The 20,261-nt window shown below is 36.2% G+C and overlaps 1 protein-coding gene and 1 long non-coding RNA gene across 7 annotated transcripts in view; one reads left to right on the top strand and one right to left on the bottom strand.

Annotated features, from left to right (window-relative positions):
* Nucleotides 1-20,261, top strand: part of TBC1D5 (TBC1 domain family member 5) — a 438,974-nt gene that overhangs the window by 222,479 nt on the left and 196,234 nt on the right. For all 6 annotated transcript variants that reach the window (XM_087917673.1, XM_026708141.2, XM_087917675.1 and 3 more), the window contains 3 exons: nucleotides 16,468-16,576; nucleotides 18,880-18,969; nucleotides 19,064-19,135. In XM_087917673.1, coding sequence (XP_087773799.1) covers nucleotides 16,468-16,576; nucleotides 18,880-18,969; nucleotides 19,064-19,135 — 271 coding nt within the window. The remainder of the gene's footprint in view (nucleotides 1-16,467; nucleotides 16,577-18,879; nucleotides 18,970-19,063; nucleotides 19,136-20,261) is intronic.
* Nucleotides 13,555-16,749, bottom strand: LOC148123984 (uncharacterized). Its single transcript, XR_015740326.1, has 3 exons — nucleotides 16,631-16,749; nucleotides 15,516-15,614; nucleotides 13,555-14,000 (listed from the first exon to the last, which is right to left on the bottom strand). It is a non-coding gene; the product is annotated as an uncharacterized LOC148123984 (long non-coding RNA).

Below are 20,261 nucleotides of genomic sequence, written 5' to 3'. Positions count from 1 at the left end.
CACAGATATGGCTAGAAGATTTAATTGACATTTGTCTTTTGAAATTCTTTTTATTGATCTATATTTTTATTTATTTCAGCCCACCACAAATTAATTGGAACTCTTAATAGTTTTTCACCCACTTTTGTTTAAAAGGGGCGTCAAACTGGATTTCTTCAAGGACCAAATCAGCGTTGTAGTTTTCCTCTGCGGACTGGTTGGGGGGGGAGATGGGATAAATGTCTCCTGCAGCACCCTGCTGGCCAAAATGGGCAGGGGGCTGCACGTGGCCCTCCATGCCCTATTTTCAGCCTCCTGCAACAATTTGTAGGGCTTCCGCGCGGCCTGTTTTTGGCCATCAGAGTGCTGCTAAAAGGCCAAAAATGGGCCCTGTGGAGACCTCATGTGGCCTCTGCAGGGCCTGTTTTGGTGGGCAAAGGCACCGCAGGCCGGTTCTTTGATATTTACAGCTCCATGGGCCAGATTTAAGCATCCCACGGGCTACATCCAACCCACAGGCCTTTGACGCCCTGGTCTAAAAGTATGTGCTTCTTAATAGTTGCAGTGCAGACATTTTACTTGCATTTGCCTTACTTCCATTTATTGCAGTTTGGTATTTTAGGACATAAAGAGCATAATTTATCCTGTTTCCCAACATAATTATTATTAAATGGCAACAAATGTAAAAGCATTGCATGCAATATTAATGTTAAATAATGATTTCTAAATAAATATGGATCAATGAATAAGAACATTGAAAAAATTTTGGCAGGCCAAAAATCTATTTTAAAAAATATTGAAAGGATTTTGACCTAGCAGAAGAATAAAATAACAGGCAGACTAGATTGGAAATTCCAAATCCTTCTTTCATGTTGCCTCCTATTACATTGCAGATGGGATGGGATTGAAAGAAAGGCTTTTTGAAAAGATTTTGAACTGAGCCAAATCTATACAGGAAACGTTGATTCTTCAGGAAATTTGTTATTCACAATTCTTATGTTTTTATAGATTACCAATAATATGGACCAGTAACCAGTGAAATTATCTTAAATTGTAACTGATCTGTTTATTAATAAGGTTGTAGTTTTCTAATTGAATAGAGTGAATGTACCTCAATCTTAGTTTTACTCCATAATCCATTCTATTCACTGTAAGTATCCATTACACACAAACCAGTAACAGTACAAACCATTGTACATTATAATTTGCATCAGAATATATCAGAATTATTAGTTAACTCAGGGATGTTAAACTGAAGATCCGGCCCGTGAAGTGCTTAGATCTGGCCCGCTGGTCATTCTGGAAACAGAAGGACCGGCCCATGATGCCTCTGCCAGCGAAAACAGCTCACACAGATCCCTCCCAAGCTCCGTTTTCACTGGCAGAGGGTTGCAGTTAGGCTGTCCCAGCCAAAAACAGAGATTGGATGCCCATTTTCACTGGCAGAATGCTCAGGCCACCACAGGAACCCCTGACATGAATGAAGTTAAGCTGGCCACGCCCACCCTGGCCATGCCCCCCCTCCAGCCTCACCAAGATCAAATACAACCCTGATGCAGCCCTTAATGCTATTGAGTTTGACATCCCTGGGCTAACTTAATCTTTGTGATATTCTTAATACAAGTTTGTCTTCTCATTTAGACCAGTAGCCTCCAACCTTTTGGGCATTAGGGATTGATTCTGTGGAGACAGTTTTTTCTGCAGACCAGAGGGGGTATGGTTTCACATGCTGCCTGCATACCACAGATGGGGCTTTGCTTGTTTGCACGGCCTGGTTTGTGGCATGCTATGACCCAGGGTTGGGAACTCCTGATTTAGACACTTGATCTATTTTAGCAATATTGCTGTATCATTTAAAAGTTAATTGAGTGATGGATTCGTATACATACTAGCATTACATTCAATTGTGATGTTTATTTAGCATTTTTAAAGCAAGAAAAAAATCCTCTCTTCATGTCCAACATATGCATTTAAAACTATAGTTATAATTTTAAATATATAACAATGTAATAGAGAATAAAACGAACAGCAGAGTTTAAAATACCTTAAAGATTTTAGGTAAGGATCAGAGCCACTGGTTTGAGATGGAGGCTATGCAAAATAAATATACAGGTAGAAAGACAGATAGATAGATAAATTAATTTTAGACAGATGAATTTTCTACTGGTGTCCATTTTTCAAAATTGCCCATTGTGGATTTTTACACATTCCTTTACCCAGCTTCTATAGATAAGGAAATCTAGAGCAACATCTCCTTGAAGGACTTAAGGACAATGCAATCAATAGAATTTATTCTTGAACATATTTGAATTGTTTTTAATGAATTTGCATTTGCAATATTTTGGAAAAATATATTTTTCTTTTTGCACAAAACGCAGGTAATAATTTTCAAAAATCACATGTCCCTTTAATTAACAAACAATAGATTTCTCTCCTTTGCAGTGTAATAACCACTAAAAGGTTTAAATGCTATCTTTCTCTCCTTCCCAAGGGCAGCTGACCTTCTCCTCGCCAAAGAGGTGAACCTCTTGCCAGCACATATGACTACAGACTATTACATTAATCTGTTTAGCCACAGTACCAGCTGTTTGCATGTTTTTAATTATCTTATTAGATAATATAACAGTGACCTATGAAATAAAAGTGAAGGTGAGGTTTTTTTAACTTTTAGCATTTCACAAGTATTTTCTTCAGTGTATACTAATATTTATCAATAATATTTCTGTTTTTAAAGTAGTTGAATCAGCCCTTCATTTTATTCAATGGACAGTAATTTTAAGAAAAAATATCTTTAAAGATTTAAATTATATTTTATATGTAGTACTAAAAATATTTACATTAATTTCACTTCTCACTTGAATGTTAGTTTGAATGATTTACTCCAGTAAATATTGATTTGTCATATCCATATTACTTTTTTCTTATTTTCTGATATATCATGCAAGAATTTTCTGAATAAATCAATAGCTCACAGAGAAAACCATGTAGAATGCTTGAATTTAAGTTGCAGGTTTTGCTTCATGTAACATGGTCTCATCTGTCTAGTATCATTGAAATGTGTATTCATATGTGTATTCATATGGCGTTGCAATGAATCTGTCCACAAACCTTTTACATAAATACAATATTTAGCCCTGCTTTCAAGCAAGGCCAAGTTATTCCCAGGTAAGTTGAAAGTATATCTAAAATAATGTGAGAGCTTCATATTATCTCAGACACATTTGTGACTCCTCAATTCCCTCTTGAGCTCAGTTGAAAGCAAATGCCTGGATTAAATCAGTTTCTGGCATAATCCAGAAAAGCCCTTCTTTAGTTAATTCAAGCTATATTCCATTTTATGATACTTTAGCTCAGCTTTTTGATGTTGTAGAATACAACTCTGTTGTCCATGTCTGCTAATAGTGATAAATGACAGAAATATAGGCAAGCAGATCTTTCAGAAAATGATGCATTCTAATTCAGGGATCGCCAACCTTTTGGACCTCGGGACCACCAAACTCATAATTATAGATCCCAGGGACCACTAAACAGTTCTGTGGGCGTGGCCTAATCTGTGAATGTGACTTGGTGGTCATGTGACTGGCTGGCCATGGTATGCCCATGTATGTAAATATTATAAATATTTATATAAATTTTGAGTTTTTTATAAAAAAAGAGCAACTTTTACCCAAAATCAGGCAAAGCAGTCAGGCAGATTGAGTTGCTCACAGACTCACAAATTCATTCAGAGATCTATCTATCTGCCATTGGCCAGCTCAGTCTGTCACATAAAATTTGCTAGCAAGCAAACTTACAAAATTAACTCACAACACGCCATGCATGTAGATATTGATTTTTTTTATTTTTAAAAAAGAGCAACTTTTACCCAAAATCAGGCAAAGCAGGCAGGCAGATTGAGTTGCTCACAGAATCACAGATTCATTCAGTGATCTATCTGTCTGCCTGCCATCGGCTAGCTCAGTCTCTCAAATTTGCTTGCCTTGTGTCTGCACTGAATTTGCTTGCAAGCAAACCTTCAGTTCTAAGGGAGGTTCGGCTGCGCTGAGCCGAAGATCTAAAGACTAACTAGAAAGCAAGAAATCCAACCATTTCCTGCTTCCTAGCTAATCTAAATCTCCTGGCACAGCAGAACAGCTGATGGTCGGAAAAAGGAAAAATAGCAATTTAGCAGGCAAATTTACTGGGTAAGGAGTGACTGGGCGGTGAGGGTTCCCATGGGCCATGTGGACGGTGCAGCCTTGTGTTTCTGCGCAGCCTGGATTAATTGCTTTGTGGGGGTGCTCTGGGGGTGAGATTTCTCTGTGGCCCACCAAAATTTTCTCATGGCCCACCAGTGGGCCATGGCCCACCAGTTGGCGACCACTGTTCTAATTCATCAAGAAAAAGTCAGTAAGGAGGAATAGCAAAAAAGCAAGTTGCGTGATTTCTAGGATGAGTCATCAAAGAGTATCAATCTTATTATGAATCTTCGTTTACTGCTTCTGCCAATTGGCTTTATGTGTACTGCTTTCTTTCTCTTTCTATGTAGCATGTTTCTTTGAAAACTCAGTTCAATAAGTTGCACTCAGTGTAGTCACATTTTAGGTATTTTGTTTTTATTTGAAATAGGAAAGATTGTAAGAATATATATAAAAAAGGGAGTTGTGATTCTCTAAGGCAAGTGTATAGCTAGACTTATGCTATTGTGCAAATGACAAGAGAACACATTGCTATAATATTTACCTGGAATAAAATTATTGTCCATTGAAAAAGTTATGAATACAGATCACATCCCCAAAATATTACAGTTTCTTTTATGTAGTCCCACTTTATTATATTATTATTAATAATAATATAATTATTATTTTTCATTAAATGGATCAGTTTCATTTATACTTTCAGATCTCTCCAAGTGCATAAATGAATGATTCTCTTTTATGAAACAGCTGTTCAGTATTTTGGAGTAAAATTAAACAATAATGTTAGTAAAGGGAAAAAATCAAATACTGAAATAAACTTTAGGGAAATTTCCTGTTCATAATTCTAACCTAAAACATGGCTTTAAATATACATGTGTGAGAAATAGCAGTGCATAGAAATGCATAGTACTTCTGTGTGGAGATAGTACTTCTGTATGCTCAGATTTTTGTTTCCTTCTCTAATGGGTCTGAAGCAGTGGTGGGATTCAAAAAAATTTTACTATCGGTTCTGGGGGCATGGCTTGGTGGGCGTGGCAAGAGAAGGATACTGCAAAATCACCATTCCCACCCCACTCCTGGGGAAGGTTACCAAGCTATTCAAAATTTCCGTTACCAGTTCTCCAGAACTGGTCAGAACCTGCTGAATACCACCTCTGGTCTGAAGAAACAAAGACCACAGAGAGGGAAATAGGACCTAGCTGTGCATAACTGTGCATATAGCAGATACCTATTTTTTTTCTCTAATGTAAGAAGCAATTGTGAAAAAAGACAGTTTTATAATATTAATGGAAACTGATGGCATAAGATTGGTTCCTTTCGATAAGTTACTTTGCAGACGAGCATCCACATGTTTGAACTGAGAACTCTAGGAATATATTGGCATAAATTCTAAGCTACAGAAATAATAAAGGCAAATCTTTAGATTACAAAATTCAGCCTCATCTAGTTTTTTTAAAAAAAGAAACAAAATATTTTAAAGAAAATATTTAAGATATTAAAGAAGTAGTTTGAAATAAAATTCTATTTCTTTAAATCTTAAATATTTTATACTGGTATCTTAGTCAAATATGTTTTGAATTTCAGCAATTTCACCTCCCTGTGAATACCATTAATTGTTCATTACTAAAATGAATATAATGAAAATATTTATTAAAAGTCTGAAATACTGTGGGAATAAAATAAACATTTTGTTTCACCAACATTTCTTAATTCAAAACTCTAATCTAGAGTGCCAGTGTGACCGAAACTGACAATTAAATCATACCATCTTTCTGGGGTGTTGAATTGTTCTTTTTAAATTGTAATCATCCTGGCATTTGATCATTTGAGAATTCAACTAATCCATAAGGTTTTTAGTGACCTAAAAAACAAGAACAGCTGCTGCAGAATCTTGGGAACGTTGCTGGCCAAGTTAAGTAGTTTAAGACTCTGCAAAAGCTGTAGTTTTTTTCAACACTACATTCTTGCTGCAAGTGATAAACTTTTGCTTACAAGGATTAACCATCATGCTTATATTTTCTCTGTGTGTGCATATGTGTGAATTTCAAGGTTTTTTAATTGTTTTCTATGATAGTATCCAACAAAAGTTGGAATTATAGACACTTTGTTATTGGCTATGACAAAATTCCATTTAAAAGTTTTGTAAAGGAAAACTTGTATCTGAAAGAACTAACAAGATCATGGCTTCTGATGCTAGTAGTATCATTAGGTTAAAATTTTTGATTTCTTTCAGCATGCTTGCTAGCTTTTGTTTCAACCTCAGAGGTATATAAAGCTTCTGCAGGGCAACTTCTGCATTGTAAGTTTTGCATTACATTTGTGGTCTTTTTGTACTACCCAGAAGGCTTAAATATAAATGCGTCTTTCCAAATTTACAAATGTAATGCATGTATTTTCTCATGGTGGTATAATGGTCTTTGACAAAAGTCCTATTGACCTTGATGACTATAGAATTCTGTGGATTAGGATGAAATACAATATAAATGCTGAGATAGAGATACTATTTATCCAAAGTTCATTTGTCAACCCCTACTTAACTTTGGATAGTTTTGCTCTTTTCCAAAGGACCATGTCAATGACTTCAGGGTGCTCTTAGACTTGCAGCTATTCCTGGATTGGCAGCAGGGACCTTAGGCCACCTTTAATTGGCATGACAATTGAGGCTTTGCTTGGAGCAAAAGGCATTTATCATAGTAACTCATTATTTCTGAAGCGGACTAATGCCACTTCAAAGCCTTTGAAGACTGCTTGGAAAATACAGTTATTGAAAAATATGTGGGTTATTTCTTAGAGTACGAGAGCCATTATAATTGTGTAATGCTGCTTTTGTGAGTCCTTTTTGTCTTCCAGTAGATCATCTAGTATGGTACGTTAATAACCTGTTAAACCCTTAATGGGTTGGTTCCTTTAAAAAGATGTGTCTAATCTCTAATCCTTTTGGTGAAGGAGTTTTTATGTCCCCTCTGTATGGGATAACATTTCGCCATCACAGCACCTTTACTTTGGAATCTCCTCATCCCATGTGCTCAGTTAATATGTATCCCAACACTCTAAATCAGAGGTGTCAAACTCAAGGCCTGCAGGGCCAGCCTGGAAACAGCAAAGTACCCGCCTGCAATGCCTCTACTAGTGAAAATGGAGGTTGGGTGGGGCCATGTGGGTCTGCCCCTTGCCTTGTTTTTGGCTGTGAGGGCCTCCTGTAACCCTCTGCCAATGAAAAAGAAGCTTGGGGAGGGGCTGCCCATGCTCCCCAGACCCCATTTTCACTGGCAGAGGGCTGCAGGAGGCCATCCAGGCCAAAAAGAGGGGTGTGGAGGGGACTGTAAGTGGCCCCATCAAGCTCCATTTTTGCTGGCAGAGGACTATCAAAAACAAAATAAAAGGGGAAATGTTTCCCCTTTTGCATTTGGATATGCAGGAAGGGACAGGAAAAGCGAAAGGCAAAGAGCAAAGAGCAAAAAAGCGGGGGGAGATGAGAAGAGAACAAGGAAGGAAAAATAAGAAAAGTGCGGAAGGAAGAAGAAAGGAGAATGGAGGGAGGGAGGGAGGGAGGAAGGAAGGAAGGAAGGAAGGAAGGAAGGAAGGAAGGAAGGAAGGAAGGAAGGAAGGAAGGAAGGAAGGAAGGAAGGAGAGATTATAATGAGAGTGAGGGAAGGTCATGGGGAAATCCTGCCTTAGCACTTGGCCACCACAGGTACCTCTGACATGAATCCTGGGTCACGCTTACCATTGCCACATTGCTCTAGCCATGCCCATGCCTCTAGCCACTCCTAGGCTCTCCGAGGTCAAACACAACCCTAATGTGATCCTCAATTAAATAAAGTTTGACCGTTCTGCTGTACATGAACTAGCTTAGGAACCAATGGATATTTTAATTAAAGTACTGTTGAGCTTCTTATTGTTAATTGTTTTATACTTTTATACTGAACTGCATATAAATATAAATACATTATACAATCTCATAGATCCAGAGGTGGGCTGCTGGGGGCTTGCAAGGGCTCAGACAATTCCCTAGCTAAGACTCTGTGGGGCTCAGTGAGCCCCCAAATCCCAATCATGACTGGCCTTGCTCCACCTTCTACCGCACAAGAGGGGAGGAGAGAGATGAGAGAGACAAAAGGGAATTCTCTCCTTCTCTCTCTCATGTGTGTGCGCACATACAAGCAGGATACCCTCCTGGGCTGGGATCACAATGACGACAACAGCAGCTCCTCCTGCTAACGTCACTGCGTGCTCACATGAGTAGCTGGCCATGCTGTGCAAGGGAGCCAGAGCTCTTCCCTCCCTGCATGCGGTGCCAGCAGCTGCTTCTCCCTTCCTGATCTGACATGAAGGGGACCATGGCTGGGGCTGAGCTGCCTGCAAAGGACGCAGAATCGTAAAAAGCAGCTGGTTGCAAAATGAGAGAGGGAGAGAGAAGGGGGAGAGGGACACAGAAATGAGAGAGAGCTGGGGGAAGAGAATGAGAGGGAAAAGAGAAGGAAACAAATGAGAGAAAGAAGGAAGAGAAAGAAAAGAAAAGAGGGAAGAAAAAAACAGAGAAAGAAAGGAGAGAGAAAGGGGGAGAAAAAGAAAGAGAAATGGGAAAACGATGGAGGGAGAGAATGAGAGAGAGAAAAGAAACAAATGAGAGAGAAGGGGAGAGGGAGAGAAATGAGAACTGGAGGGAGAGAATGAGAGAGCGGGAAACAAATAGGAGAAAGGGGAAAGAAAGGAAGAAAGAAAAAGAAAGGAGAGGGGGTGGAAAAAGAGAAAAACAGAAATGAGAGGGAGGGAGGGGGAGAGAGAGATTGAGACCCATTCCCCACAGGAGAAACAAAACACCAGGAGCAACAAAATCCTGAGTAGGTGTGGCTGGGGGGTCATGTGACTGGGTGGAAGTGGTATTGAGTTGGCCACGCCCACCCAGGCAGTCATAAGGAGAGCCCCTTGCTAAAAAATTGGAAGCCCACCTCTGCATATATATCTAAACAAATATTAAGTGCCAGGATTTATTTTAAAAATCTGAGATACTCTGTCTTCCCAAACTTCCATTCTTATAACTGAATGATGGAACTTTTATCTCTGTCTTAAATTTCTCCACAAAAAAATATAAAACTTAAATTAATGGAAAATCAGGAAACCTTCGATACGTCATCATAATCATTTGAATTGAAAGAAATGGAAGTGTTTTGTTTTTAAAAAATGAGGATTTTAAGTTGATTGAAGTTTATGACGGAATAGCTATTTTCTTACCTAATACTGTATCTAAATGTAGGAAGGTAGGTAGTGATCACAATAGAATTTGCAGAAATAATTTAAAGATTTAGATTATCCTGGAGTATTTTAGATCTTGATCATGATTTTTATCAATATCAGTAGCAGGCTTTGCCTTCGATCACAAACAATGTGATGCAAGTCATTATTTTGTCTATTATGTTAAGGATTATCTACGAAGAATTTAAAAGGGCAACACCATGATCAATTTCTAAAATATTTTTCTTTTTATAGAAGGCAGACTATGTACAGTTCTTAATTGCCTTTTCGAGATTTGAGTTCCTTCATTACCTGTGATTTAAGCTAAAAATGAAGTAATTATAGATATCAGTGTTTATCAAGTTGATCTTGACACCTGCAATTCTAATGCTGAAGTTTTCTCTCTCGTATTGGGCTTGAAGGTATTTATATATTTCTACTAAATTTCCTGTGGAAGTTCCATAGGTTATGTTTTGCAAAAAAATATTTGTCTAAAGGGTGAACTTAGTAAAACCAGTATTGAAGTGATTATTGGAGATGAATTGGCTGTTTTTTTCACCTCTTGGACCCCTGGTAGAACAAAGTCCATATTGCTTTGAGAAGCAGCATTACAGAAAGTTTAAAGAAGCCTCAGATTGCAGTAATAATGATCATTCGAGGTAATTAGGCATAATAGGCTGTTTTGTACCCAAAATAAGGTTTGTAGCTTGTGTGCATTGACTATTACAGTATAGACTCATAGACTGGAATTTTATTAAAACTGCTTGGGAAGCCTTGGAGCACCATCATTTAAACATGTTTCCCACAAATTCTTTATGTTGAACTTCCCTGGGGCTAAGTCATGATTGGAATAGATCTGGAGAACACAATTGAATAGCTGGATAAAAACAGTTCACTATTTATACCAATGGTAGAAGCAACCATAGCATTTATCTAATGTTTCTTTTCTTTGTATTCTTTTTTTAAAAAACAAATTTTATTCAGTTTTTCACATTAAAAACAAAAATCTCTTTTTAGTGGACAACATGTTTCCGGGTCATCACCTTTACAAAGAAATATGACAGCAATTATACATTCATATATGCATACTTAATTCTATTATTCCCTTTTCCATTCGAAATTTTCAGTAAGGAGAGAAACAAACACGTTAATTCTAGACTCTTTCATTAATCTCAATCGAAACATCTTTTTGTTTCATTTCAATTATTTCAAATATAATCCTTTAATATTTATTTTAAAAATAAAGATAAACAATATGTGTTTGCCTAATAAATAATAATAATAATAATAATAATAATAATAATAATAATAATAATAATAATAATAATGGTTACCAATATCTCTCCTTGCTTTTAATAGTCTATATTAACTTATTAATTTAGTTGGTTTTTTAGTCTGTCATATTCCCTTTCCATTACACATTCTTTTTATAAATTCTAAGTTAATATAAATTTTAACACTTTATAACAAGAAAAAAAAACAAGTATAGGTTTCCCCCCTTTTACTGCTTTGAGTGTGACACCTCAATGATTAAAATATACCTTTATTCCCTCATCTTGATTCCCAATAAACCATTATTTTTAAGAAGTTACAATAATAATCATTACATCTTTTCATTTGGATTCCGCAGCATATTTTTCCCCCCTTAATTTTTAATAAAAGTTATCAGTATCTATATTACCCTATTTTCTAAATATTTTTAATTGCAGAAATATTCTTATTACCCCTTGTCACCCTGCAGAATCCCTTTTTTAATTCATCAACCATTATCTCTGAAAAAACAATTTCTTTTCAACATTTTACTATTTCTGTATTTCTTCATTTCATGTACCTGTTTCTTACTGCTTCTCCTCCCCCTCTTTTCCCTATATCTTTTCTCATTCCAGTTTATATCCCTCTCTTTCTTAATATCTTCCTTTCCCCTTTTCTGCTGGGTCTTTCTGCCTTTCCCGACTTCACAGGTATTCCTCCTTTTGATTGCCTTCTTAAGCCTCAACTTTTTAATCTTCCTTCTTTCCCCACTTCTTTGTAGTGTTCTTTGTGTTAATTGTCCATTTAAAATGTCTTCTCCTTGAGTCAACTCTTCCTCCTCTGAAGCTCTTTCTTCTTGTTCTTCAATCGCCATTTCCATTTTTTCTAACACAGAGCAAAGTGATTCGCCTCTTTCCTGTAGTAATTCTCTCGTATTTTTAAGTTCCATTTTTAATTCCCGAAGAGATATCATCATTACACACTCTTGTATTTTATGATCATTAAAGTCCACAAAAAAAACAACCCACTTTTACATTCCTTCTTTCTTCTTTCAATTTTCTAAAGTTCTCAATTATTCCAGCCCAGGGTCTATACCAAAAACATCAATCAATCCCACAGTCAGTCTTTCCTTACTTTTTTCTTTATTCTGGTTCTGCTTCACTTTCTAATATTCTTACTTCATTCAGAAACAGGATGCTTTCCCTTTAGTTTGAGCTCAAGTTTTTGTCAAAAGGTGGCACTCTCCATTATACAAAGTCTTCAACTTTTTCCCCTATTTTTTTGTTTAGGGTTTTCGAACCTCAATTTTCCAGCACAGTCCAGTCTCCAATTTGTAAACTTTATTATTATTATTATTATTATTATTATTATTATTATTATTATTATTATTATTATTATTATTATTATTAGACTATCTTAAGTCCAGCTTTATTTTATGCCTGTTTATTGCCAAAATATTTTAGTCCAATTTAGTTAAATCTTTAGTTCCGGCTTCTTCCTGGCCTTTCCGGTTCGAAGCCCCGCTTAGCTGTCAAAAATATTTTCTTATTTTTTTCCTGTCCCTTTGTAATTTCGCTGCTCACTTTTCTTTTTTGAAAAATTCCATATTATCTTAATCTCGGGGTACTTTTGTTTAGTTGTATTGCCCAGTTGTCCAGTTCAGATGTTATCCACCTCTTTCTTCCCTTCTGCACAAAGCTTAATCCTGCTGAGTCCTCCTCTTCGGGGTGGCCATTTTAAACCACCGCTGCAATCGTCTTCGGGGGGGAAAAAGACCAAGCCCAGGAGGAGAGATGCGGCTCTCCTCCACCTGGCTTGTGGCTTCCCCTTACTCCACCATCCCTCAAGGCAGCTTTAGCCGCTAATCGTAATGATCGGGGCTCTCCAATGAAAGAGCACGGACCATAGCCACAGAGTCGCGATCTACAGTCTGTCAGCGAGGAGGCTCCACCTTCTTCCTTTTTCTTTGTATTCTTAATCTGCATAGATGTTAACTAGAACAGTTATAATGCTTGAAAGTGGTGAAAAATTTTATCATTGTCTCTATATTTTAATAGTTACAAGAATAAGTAAAGATGTGTTCCCTTTTATCTGATGCACCTAAATGATTGTCTGAGAAACAGATGAATCAGGCTTTGAGATTATTTTACCCAGACAAAATAATTTGGGGTTTTTTCCCACTTAGATCTATATTAACATAATAAATGTACTTCCATTATTTCTAATGTTGGTTTTAAATATTAAAACAAAAACAAACAAACATTCACTTGGCAAGTTAGGGAACAATGTGGATTAACACTCTGCCAACTGAAGAATGTTTAAAAAAACATATTTAGCCCTTTTTTACTGCATAAGTAACATTAACATTCTAATAGCAAAAAGAAAACATCTCAAGACTACTACTGTTAATTTCCAGGTTTTCTAAATAATTCTACTCTCCATGTATATCTGCCAATTCTAAAAAATATTGACAAGCTAGAAAATAATGTATAGATTGTACAACTTCAACTCAATGGATTTTTTTTCAAGACTATTCAGAAGTTACAGAGTACAGCAGTCCACTTATTAGCAGGTATTAATAACCAGGAATATATTATACCTGTGTTACAGTATTTTATAGTCGGAGTTATAATTTTTCAGCTTATATAGGTCTTAACTGGTCAGACAGAAACAGGAGAAAAAAGTCCCATAAGTAACCAGGTTTTTAGGCATGAAGAACTTTAATGGTGACATTTTAATTGCACACAAAAGCTCAGAAAGGAGTGATAGTACATGGGTGAAGCAGGAAGTGCCTTATAACTACTTGCACAGATGCATTTTATATGAGTTTCTGATTGCTTTTCAAAGATGTGCCCAAAAAACCAAAAATAAGGTGACTAGAGGATAAGATACTATGAGTAGTGTTTCCCAATTCAGGAAAAGTCACTATTGGTGCACAGAATGACTAGTCATGACTATCAGCTGCATATTGAGCAGGATCAGAGTCCAGGAGGACTTCTAAGGTACATATCATTTCTATCTATGGTTCTGCCATCCAAGTGAGAGGTATGATAATATATCACTATGACCAATAGATCCTTAAAACCCAAGCTATTTAGTCTTGATGATGTTGAGCCTAAGTCAGCTTCTCATCCAGAACTTTCTAGTATCTAGATACCAAAACAGGTCACCTCATCACTTATTCAGCCAGGGGTTGAGAGCAATGTTAGGTATAATACTTGTCTCCATACTGATGAAGAAATACCTGGGGTCTCATGCGGATGTTGAATAAAAGTGGAGAAAGCATCAAGCCATATGGACCCTACTACTTTGGCTTTGGGATTGGATCTCTGTCATCCACCAAATCATCTAGAATAGCTGTGGAAGAAAGAAAAAGAAATATGCACTTACACATCAACTCTAGGAGGTCAGTATGATCGATATATTGAACATCAGTGAAAAATGAAACTGGAAAACATTGCCTCAGTCCCACCAACAATTATCTGCAAATATGATCAATGTTGTCCCTGGGCCCAGACCCGAAGGCTGACTGAAAAAAAATCATATAAAACCACTTTTTCCTTATCCACATCCTTTCATTCAAAAAGAAAGGGTGAGGAGATCCACACCATTGCCTTCTTCAAAGCAAATGATAACTATGTCATACATTTCATTTTAAAATCTCAGTAGCAATAATGCATGCATTAAAAAAGGAACCTTTAATGCCTTCTTATCAGTGGTGGGATTCAATTTTTTTTACTACCGGTTCTATGGGCGTGGCTGGGTGGGCATGGCAGGGGAAGGATACTGTAAAATTTCCATTCCCACCCCACTCCAGGGGGAAGATTACTGCAAAATCCCATTTCCTCCCCATTCCACTAACTTGCTTTCCAGCTCCGTTCTCCTGTGCAGGGCAACAAAAGAAAACAGTCAATCAGCTGGGACCTGGGAGGCAAAGACCAGATGGGGGCAGGGCCAGTCAGAGGTGGTATTTGCCAGTTCTCCAAACAAGTCAAAATTTGTGCTACCGGTTCTCCAGAACTGAATACCACCTCTGTTTCTTATGTAATTGCTAAGGAAAACAACACAAAACATAACCCACTCACATTAATTCTTTTTTCCATAACAATTTAGAAAATAAAGAAATTTCCGTCTGAACAGTAACAGAGAGCACTGTATGCATAGTAGGTCTTCAGCCCTGATCCTTGTGCTTAGCAACTGCTGCTTTGACTCAGTGCTTCATAGGTCCCTGTGTAATTTACTTCCATCCACAACAGTTCCTGTCACTCAAAACACTATTCAAAATTGTGAGTTTTCAAAGAAATGTTTCATCCATAGTACATAGATAATAAAGTCAAAAAAAGATGAACAACATTTATAGATAAGTTGAGGCTAGGTGTGACAACGAATGGCTGGGAGGCAAGGGGCCAGGCAAGGCACCCCTTGACGTGAGTGACATTGAGTTGGTCACGCCCACCCAGTCACATGACCCCCTAAGCCACACCCAGAAATTAAACCACACCCACAGAACCGGTTGTTAAGAAATTTGAATCCCATCCCTGGATAAGAGTAATACAGTATAGATTAAGAAGAAACAATGTTTTTAAAATGTACTACACGAATACAATACCTTGATGATTTTCATGGCAAAAATAAGGAAGTTCTTTGCTACTGTCTTCCGCATATTTTTAACTTTCCCATCCAGCTTGCAGACACATATTTTGTTTGATCTCCCAACAAAATATTAATCAGTTCTATTTAGCTCTATCTTCATTACCCAAAATTAGCTAGGTGCTGCTGCCAAACTGTATAGGTAATATTCTGGTAAATATGTAAAATCACCTTGTACCTTTTAAACATCAAGTATTCTTTTAGTTTTACTTACATACATACCTGATAAATTGTTTTGTTTTGTTTTGCTCATTTCATCTTTGACAATGAATTAAAAAAATATTTGGACGATTTCATTTCAGCTTCATGAGTGATAGTGTTCTGTGAAAAATAAAGGAAATACAGTTTCATTCTTGTATTCAAATTCTCTATAAATGGTTTGAGACAATTAATTTCCAATTGTTTCCCAGCAGAGTAGATTTACTTGTATATTAATGAAGCACAGGTGTTAGGCCCCTGGTGTCTTTGTGCCTGGGAGGCATATTTAGGTTGTTTATCTAGCCAGCCGTAGGTACTGCAAGGTATTCAAGCTTGCTTTTAACAGTTTATACAGTGAGGGGTTTTATTTCAGGTTTCTTTTAAAAAAAAAAAGCTAGCACCTGTTAAATTTTTAAAACTGTTCATGTAGAAAGAAGTAAAAAAGATAGCAACAGTAAATAATGCTAAAAGTTAACAGAAGTCATCTTCTATGATTCTTAACTGCCCATCTTGATAACATGAAGAAAAGGAGCTTCATTTAAGCAAATCTATCATGCAAAGAACTATCAGTGAATGCTATACTTCTCTGATCCATAATTTTGGAGTAAGGTGTCTTTTTAAATAGATACTGTTTTATCTATGGGTGAAACCCAAATGTGCTTGTATTAATATTCATTTTTCTTGTTTATTCACTGAGCTGCACTGCTAACGTTTTAGAGGAAATGGAATAGCCTCCACAGACATTATGAATTTCAGTTGCTGGCATAATTACAGTGATCTACATATTCATTAAATTTGAGGAAGAAATGTGTCCAAAAAGACAACCATGCGTTTAGAAATAGTACAGTGCTAAATATACACATTTAAAACTTCCTTTTCTTTTGTTTACCCCAAATTACTTTGTTAGTGCTTCTCACTTAGCTAAGTCTTTAATAATAATTTTAAGAAGTTCTTTTCTTATGTTTGTTCCATGTAGTAAAGAATGGGAAGAATTATTTGTAAACAACAATTACTTGGCAACAATACGGCTGAAGGGGATTAATGGGCAGCTGAGAAGCAGCAGGTTCCGTAGTGTTTGCTGGAAGGTAAGAAGAAAATACTTATTTACAGCTTGTACTTGTAATAAATCACCACATTACCTGATGCACTTGAAGATTGTTAGTGTAAAGAATTGTAGCATTTTCCAAGAAATTACAGTCTGGTTTTCTTATGAGCTGTTACCATGCACAAGACAGGTACTAATTTGAAATACTGTAGCTGAAATAAAAAATGGATAGTTTTGAAAGATAACTTGCAGATATATGGAATGATGATTGAATATTTGTTTCAACAAAATACTTGACTGATCTCAAAAGTATACTTAAATGCAACGTATCTGGTGAAATATCTATGGTGCTCAAATGTAAGTAGTAGTGGCTGTATTATAATATTATAAGAAAGGTTTATCCTACTATATTACAAAACAATATTCCTGCCATTCTACCATATACCATTCACTTAGATATTCAAAACACACATATATTTCAAAGTAGGCCCCAAAGTAAACAGACTTTTCATAGATATCCAGGCATACACAACAGATTTTGGAGCTGTGTTTAAACAAAAATGGCAATAATATTATAAAATGTAGAAAAAAATTACCAGTCTAATTCAAATTAATTATAATAGATTTATTTTAACGTAAACAGTCACATATATGTTAGGAAAAAAAATTAACAAAAAATATTTTGATAAATATTTTGGGTCAGTAAAGCACATATCAGCTGGTTATTTTAACAGACTAAAAAGAAATATGTAGAGATAGAAAAGGTTATTTTTTATCCATTATATAATAGAAGGTGGCCTTATGGAAATAGTAAGTAGTGCTAAGAAAATTAAAATCCAACTAAAAGTTTATGCTTGTCTTGAGATGTTTTTAGTAATTTTCTAATACCTAAATTACTAGTGGATTCAGAACCAGCAACTTCTATGAAACAAGCAGTAATTATGAGTTACTAAAGCTGAAATTAAAAAACCCACAGTTGCCTGTATTACACATGGAAACGTGCTTTGAATTCAAGCAGTGGAGACTATCAATAGTCTTTGGGTCAATATCCAAGGGCCAATAGTTGCTACTCCTCTCTTACTAGATACAAATATTTCTTTCCTGGGTCTATAAATTTTCCAAGAATACAAAGCAACCTTGTTGGTCAAGAGAAGAGAGAATGAAAATTCTAATCCTAAGCAGAGAGTAGGAGAAGGAGAAACTCTGAAGAACAAGCTTGAGTACCAATCCATAAATATGATTGATGCTCAAACACAAGGAAGAAATGTTTGTGCCTAATTTAAAGCAAGAGTGAATGTATTATTCCAGGCTAGCTACCATAGACTCATAGAATCATACAGTAGGTTTGGAAGGGATGCTTGGAGATCTTCTAGTCCAGCCCACTGCCTAAAATTGGATCTGAGTAATAGACTTTAATGGCAATTTGAGGCCACATTTTCAGAAACAATGATTACTTCCAGAACAAAAACAAATTTAATTTTCATAAATTTACATTTAATTCAAAGTAAATATAATGAACATAATTCTCCAGTATTTAATCTTTTTGACAGTTTGGTGTGGTGATTAAGGTGCCAGCCTAGAAGACTAGGTGACTGTGAGTTTTGGGTCTATCTTAGGAATGAAAGCTAGCTGAGTGGCTTTCAGCCAGTCACTGTCTCTCTGTCCAGCATATCAGGTGCAAAGAATCAAGACCATTCAATGAGTTTAAGCACAGAGGATTTTTTTTATTGCCACCTATACACACAAATTTAGGCAACTAACAACACTAAATTGGTTCTACATAAGGGATAACTGAATTCAAGGGTTATATTCTCATATGAAACCTCTTTAAATGTTTATGTTACGTTATGTTAAATTATGTTATTTCATTTAGTTATATAAATCAGTACTTTTATTTAATTTATATATTTTGGAATCCATAATTGCATGGAAGTATAAAGTGATTATGTTTGCTTCAAAAAGATAAGGAATCTGAAAACTTTAAGTTCTACATTTAGAATTATCACTTAAATTATAAAAGAAAAGGAACAATATATGGTAAGAATAGTTAGATATTTTATATGCTTTGATTGTCAGATAAATATGTTGAAGCAGCTTATTATTGTTATTAATTAAATAAATAATCATTTCCCAATTAATCATAAAAAGTGATTGACAAAATAATGTGTTTAAGTATTATAGCCAATTTGTTTTAGTAATTTTATATGAAAAATATTTGACAGATTTAAATGACTCTACATCCATTGTAAATAAATGTCTTTCACACTTCTAGAAAAAAAAAATTAGATTCAAAGTTAAAAATTATGCTTATTTTTCTGACCCATGTTTTGTTTAACTTTACAGCTGTTTTTGAATGTTCTACCCTCTGATACAAATCATTGGATTACAAAAACAATAAAATTAAGGGCATTATATAATAATGTAAAAGAAATTGTAAGTAAAGCTTAAAGGAAATTTATTTATTTTTGAGTTCATATTTTCATTATACCTTAAGTTCAATACAGTAATGCCTTTTTCCTATCTACAGCATATTACAAACCCTCGGAAAGCTGGACAACAAGACTTAATGATCAACAACCCACTTTCACAGGATGAAGGGGTAATTAGGTTAAATTTGTATTTTTTGACTACATAAAATTCTTTTTAAAATGTGATTTAAAAGTTTATTTATGTATTAAACATTTAAGCTATTGCACAGCAAGATTCTCTTGGCATATTGCAAGTCTATTAAAAGTAATAAAACACTAAGAACTATTTTTGTTGGATCAACACACCCCTGATTCCCCCATCCTTAAAACTTGTACAACCTCATCATAGTAGTGAATGTTCAAAAATGGGTAGCCAAGAATCCCAAGAAGCTATATCAAGAGAATATAAGCTTGGCAAGGTAATCTAAGGAATAAAGATTGCACAGTTAAAATTTAGAATGAGTGATGAACACTATCATTCATTGTAAGTTTTGAATGAGTGATAATTATGACTGGTCCCCATACTTATGATCAGCATCCTTTTAGAGATGTGATTGTTATCTGTGCTCTTATTGTCCAGCTCACAGTTACAGTTGCAGTATCCTGAGGTCACATGATTCTAATTTTCAACCTTCACTTCCAGCTTCCGACAAGCAAAACTCAATTGGAAAGTTGGAAAGAGGTCATAATGGTGGTCCCATGATGTTGTGTTTAATAACACATGAGTTTCACTTAACAGAACTTCTGGAACTGACATTGTGAAATCACATAATCATGTGACATCACTGTTTAACAGTGGTGGGATCAAAAAATTTTACTACCAGTTCTGTGGGCGTGGCTTCATGGGCATGGCCATGGGACTGTGTGGGTGTGGCTTTTTTTTTTTTTGCTTTTTTGCCGCCCCCACCCATTTTTGGGAGCTTCCTAGCCTCAGAAGAGCCTCTGGGGGGTGTTTTTGCTCCCCTAAGGCTCCTCTGGGGCTCTGGAAGGCAAAAAATGGAGGGGGCCTGAACTCCTCCCTCCATTTTTTGCCTTCCTGGGCCTCTGCAAGGGGAATCTCGGCACAGCTTTTCTGTGCACAGTTGGTTGTCGGGAGGGGGAAAAACAATACCTTAGGCGAATGTCAGGTGGGCGGGTAAGCAAGCATCGGGCGGGAGGGCAACCAGATTGGGGGCATGGCCAGCCAGAGCTTACTACCGGTTCGGCAACCCACACCAAATTCTTGCTACCAGTTCGCCCAATCCACTGCGAACTGGT

This window comes from Pseudonaja textilis, chromosome Z (assembly GCF_049901715.1).
Source record: "Pseudonaja textilis isolate UNSWEBS1 chromosome Z, rPseTex1.2, whole genome shotgun sequence".
NCBI classification, from domain to species: domain Eukaryota; kingdom Metazoa; phylum Chordata; class Lepidosauria; order Squamata; family Elapidae; genus Pseudonaja; species Pseudonaja textilis.
The sequence above is the reverse complement of the archived record's forward strand: the minus strand, read 5'-3'. Positions and strand labels throughout refer to the sequence as shown.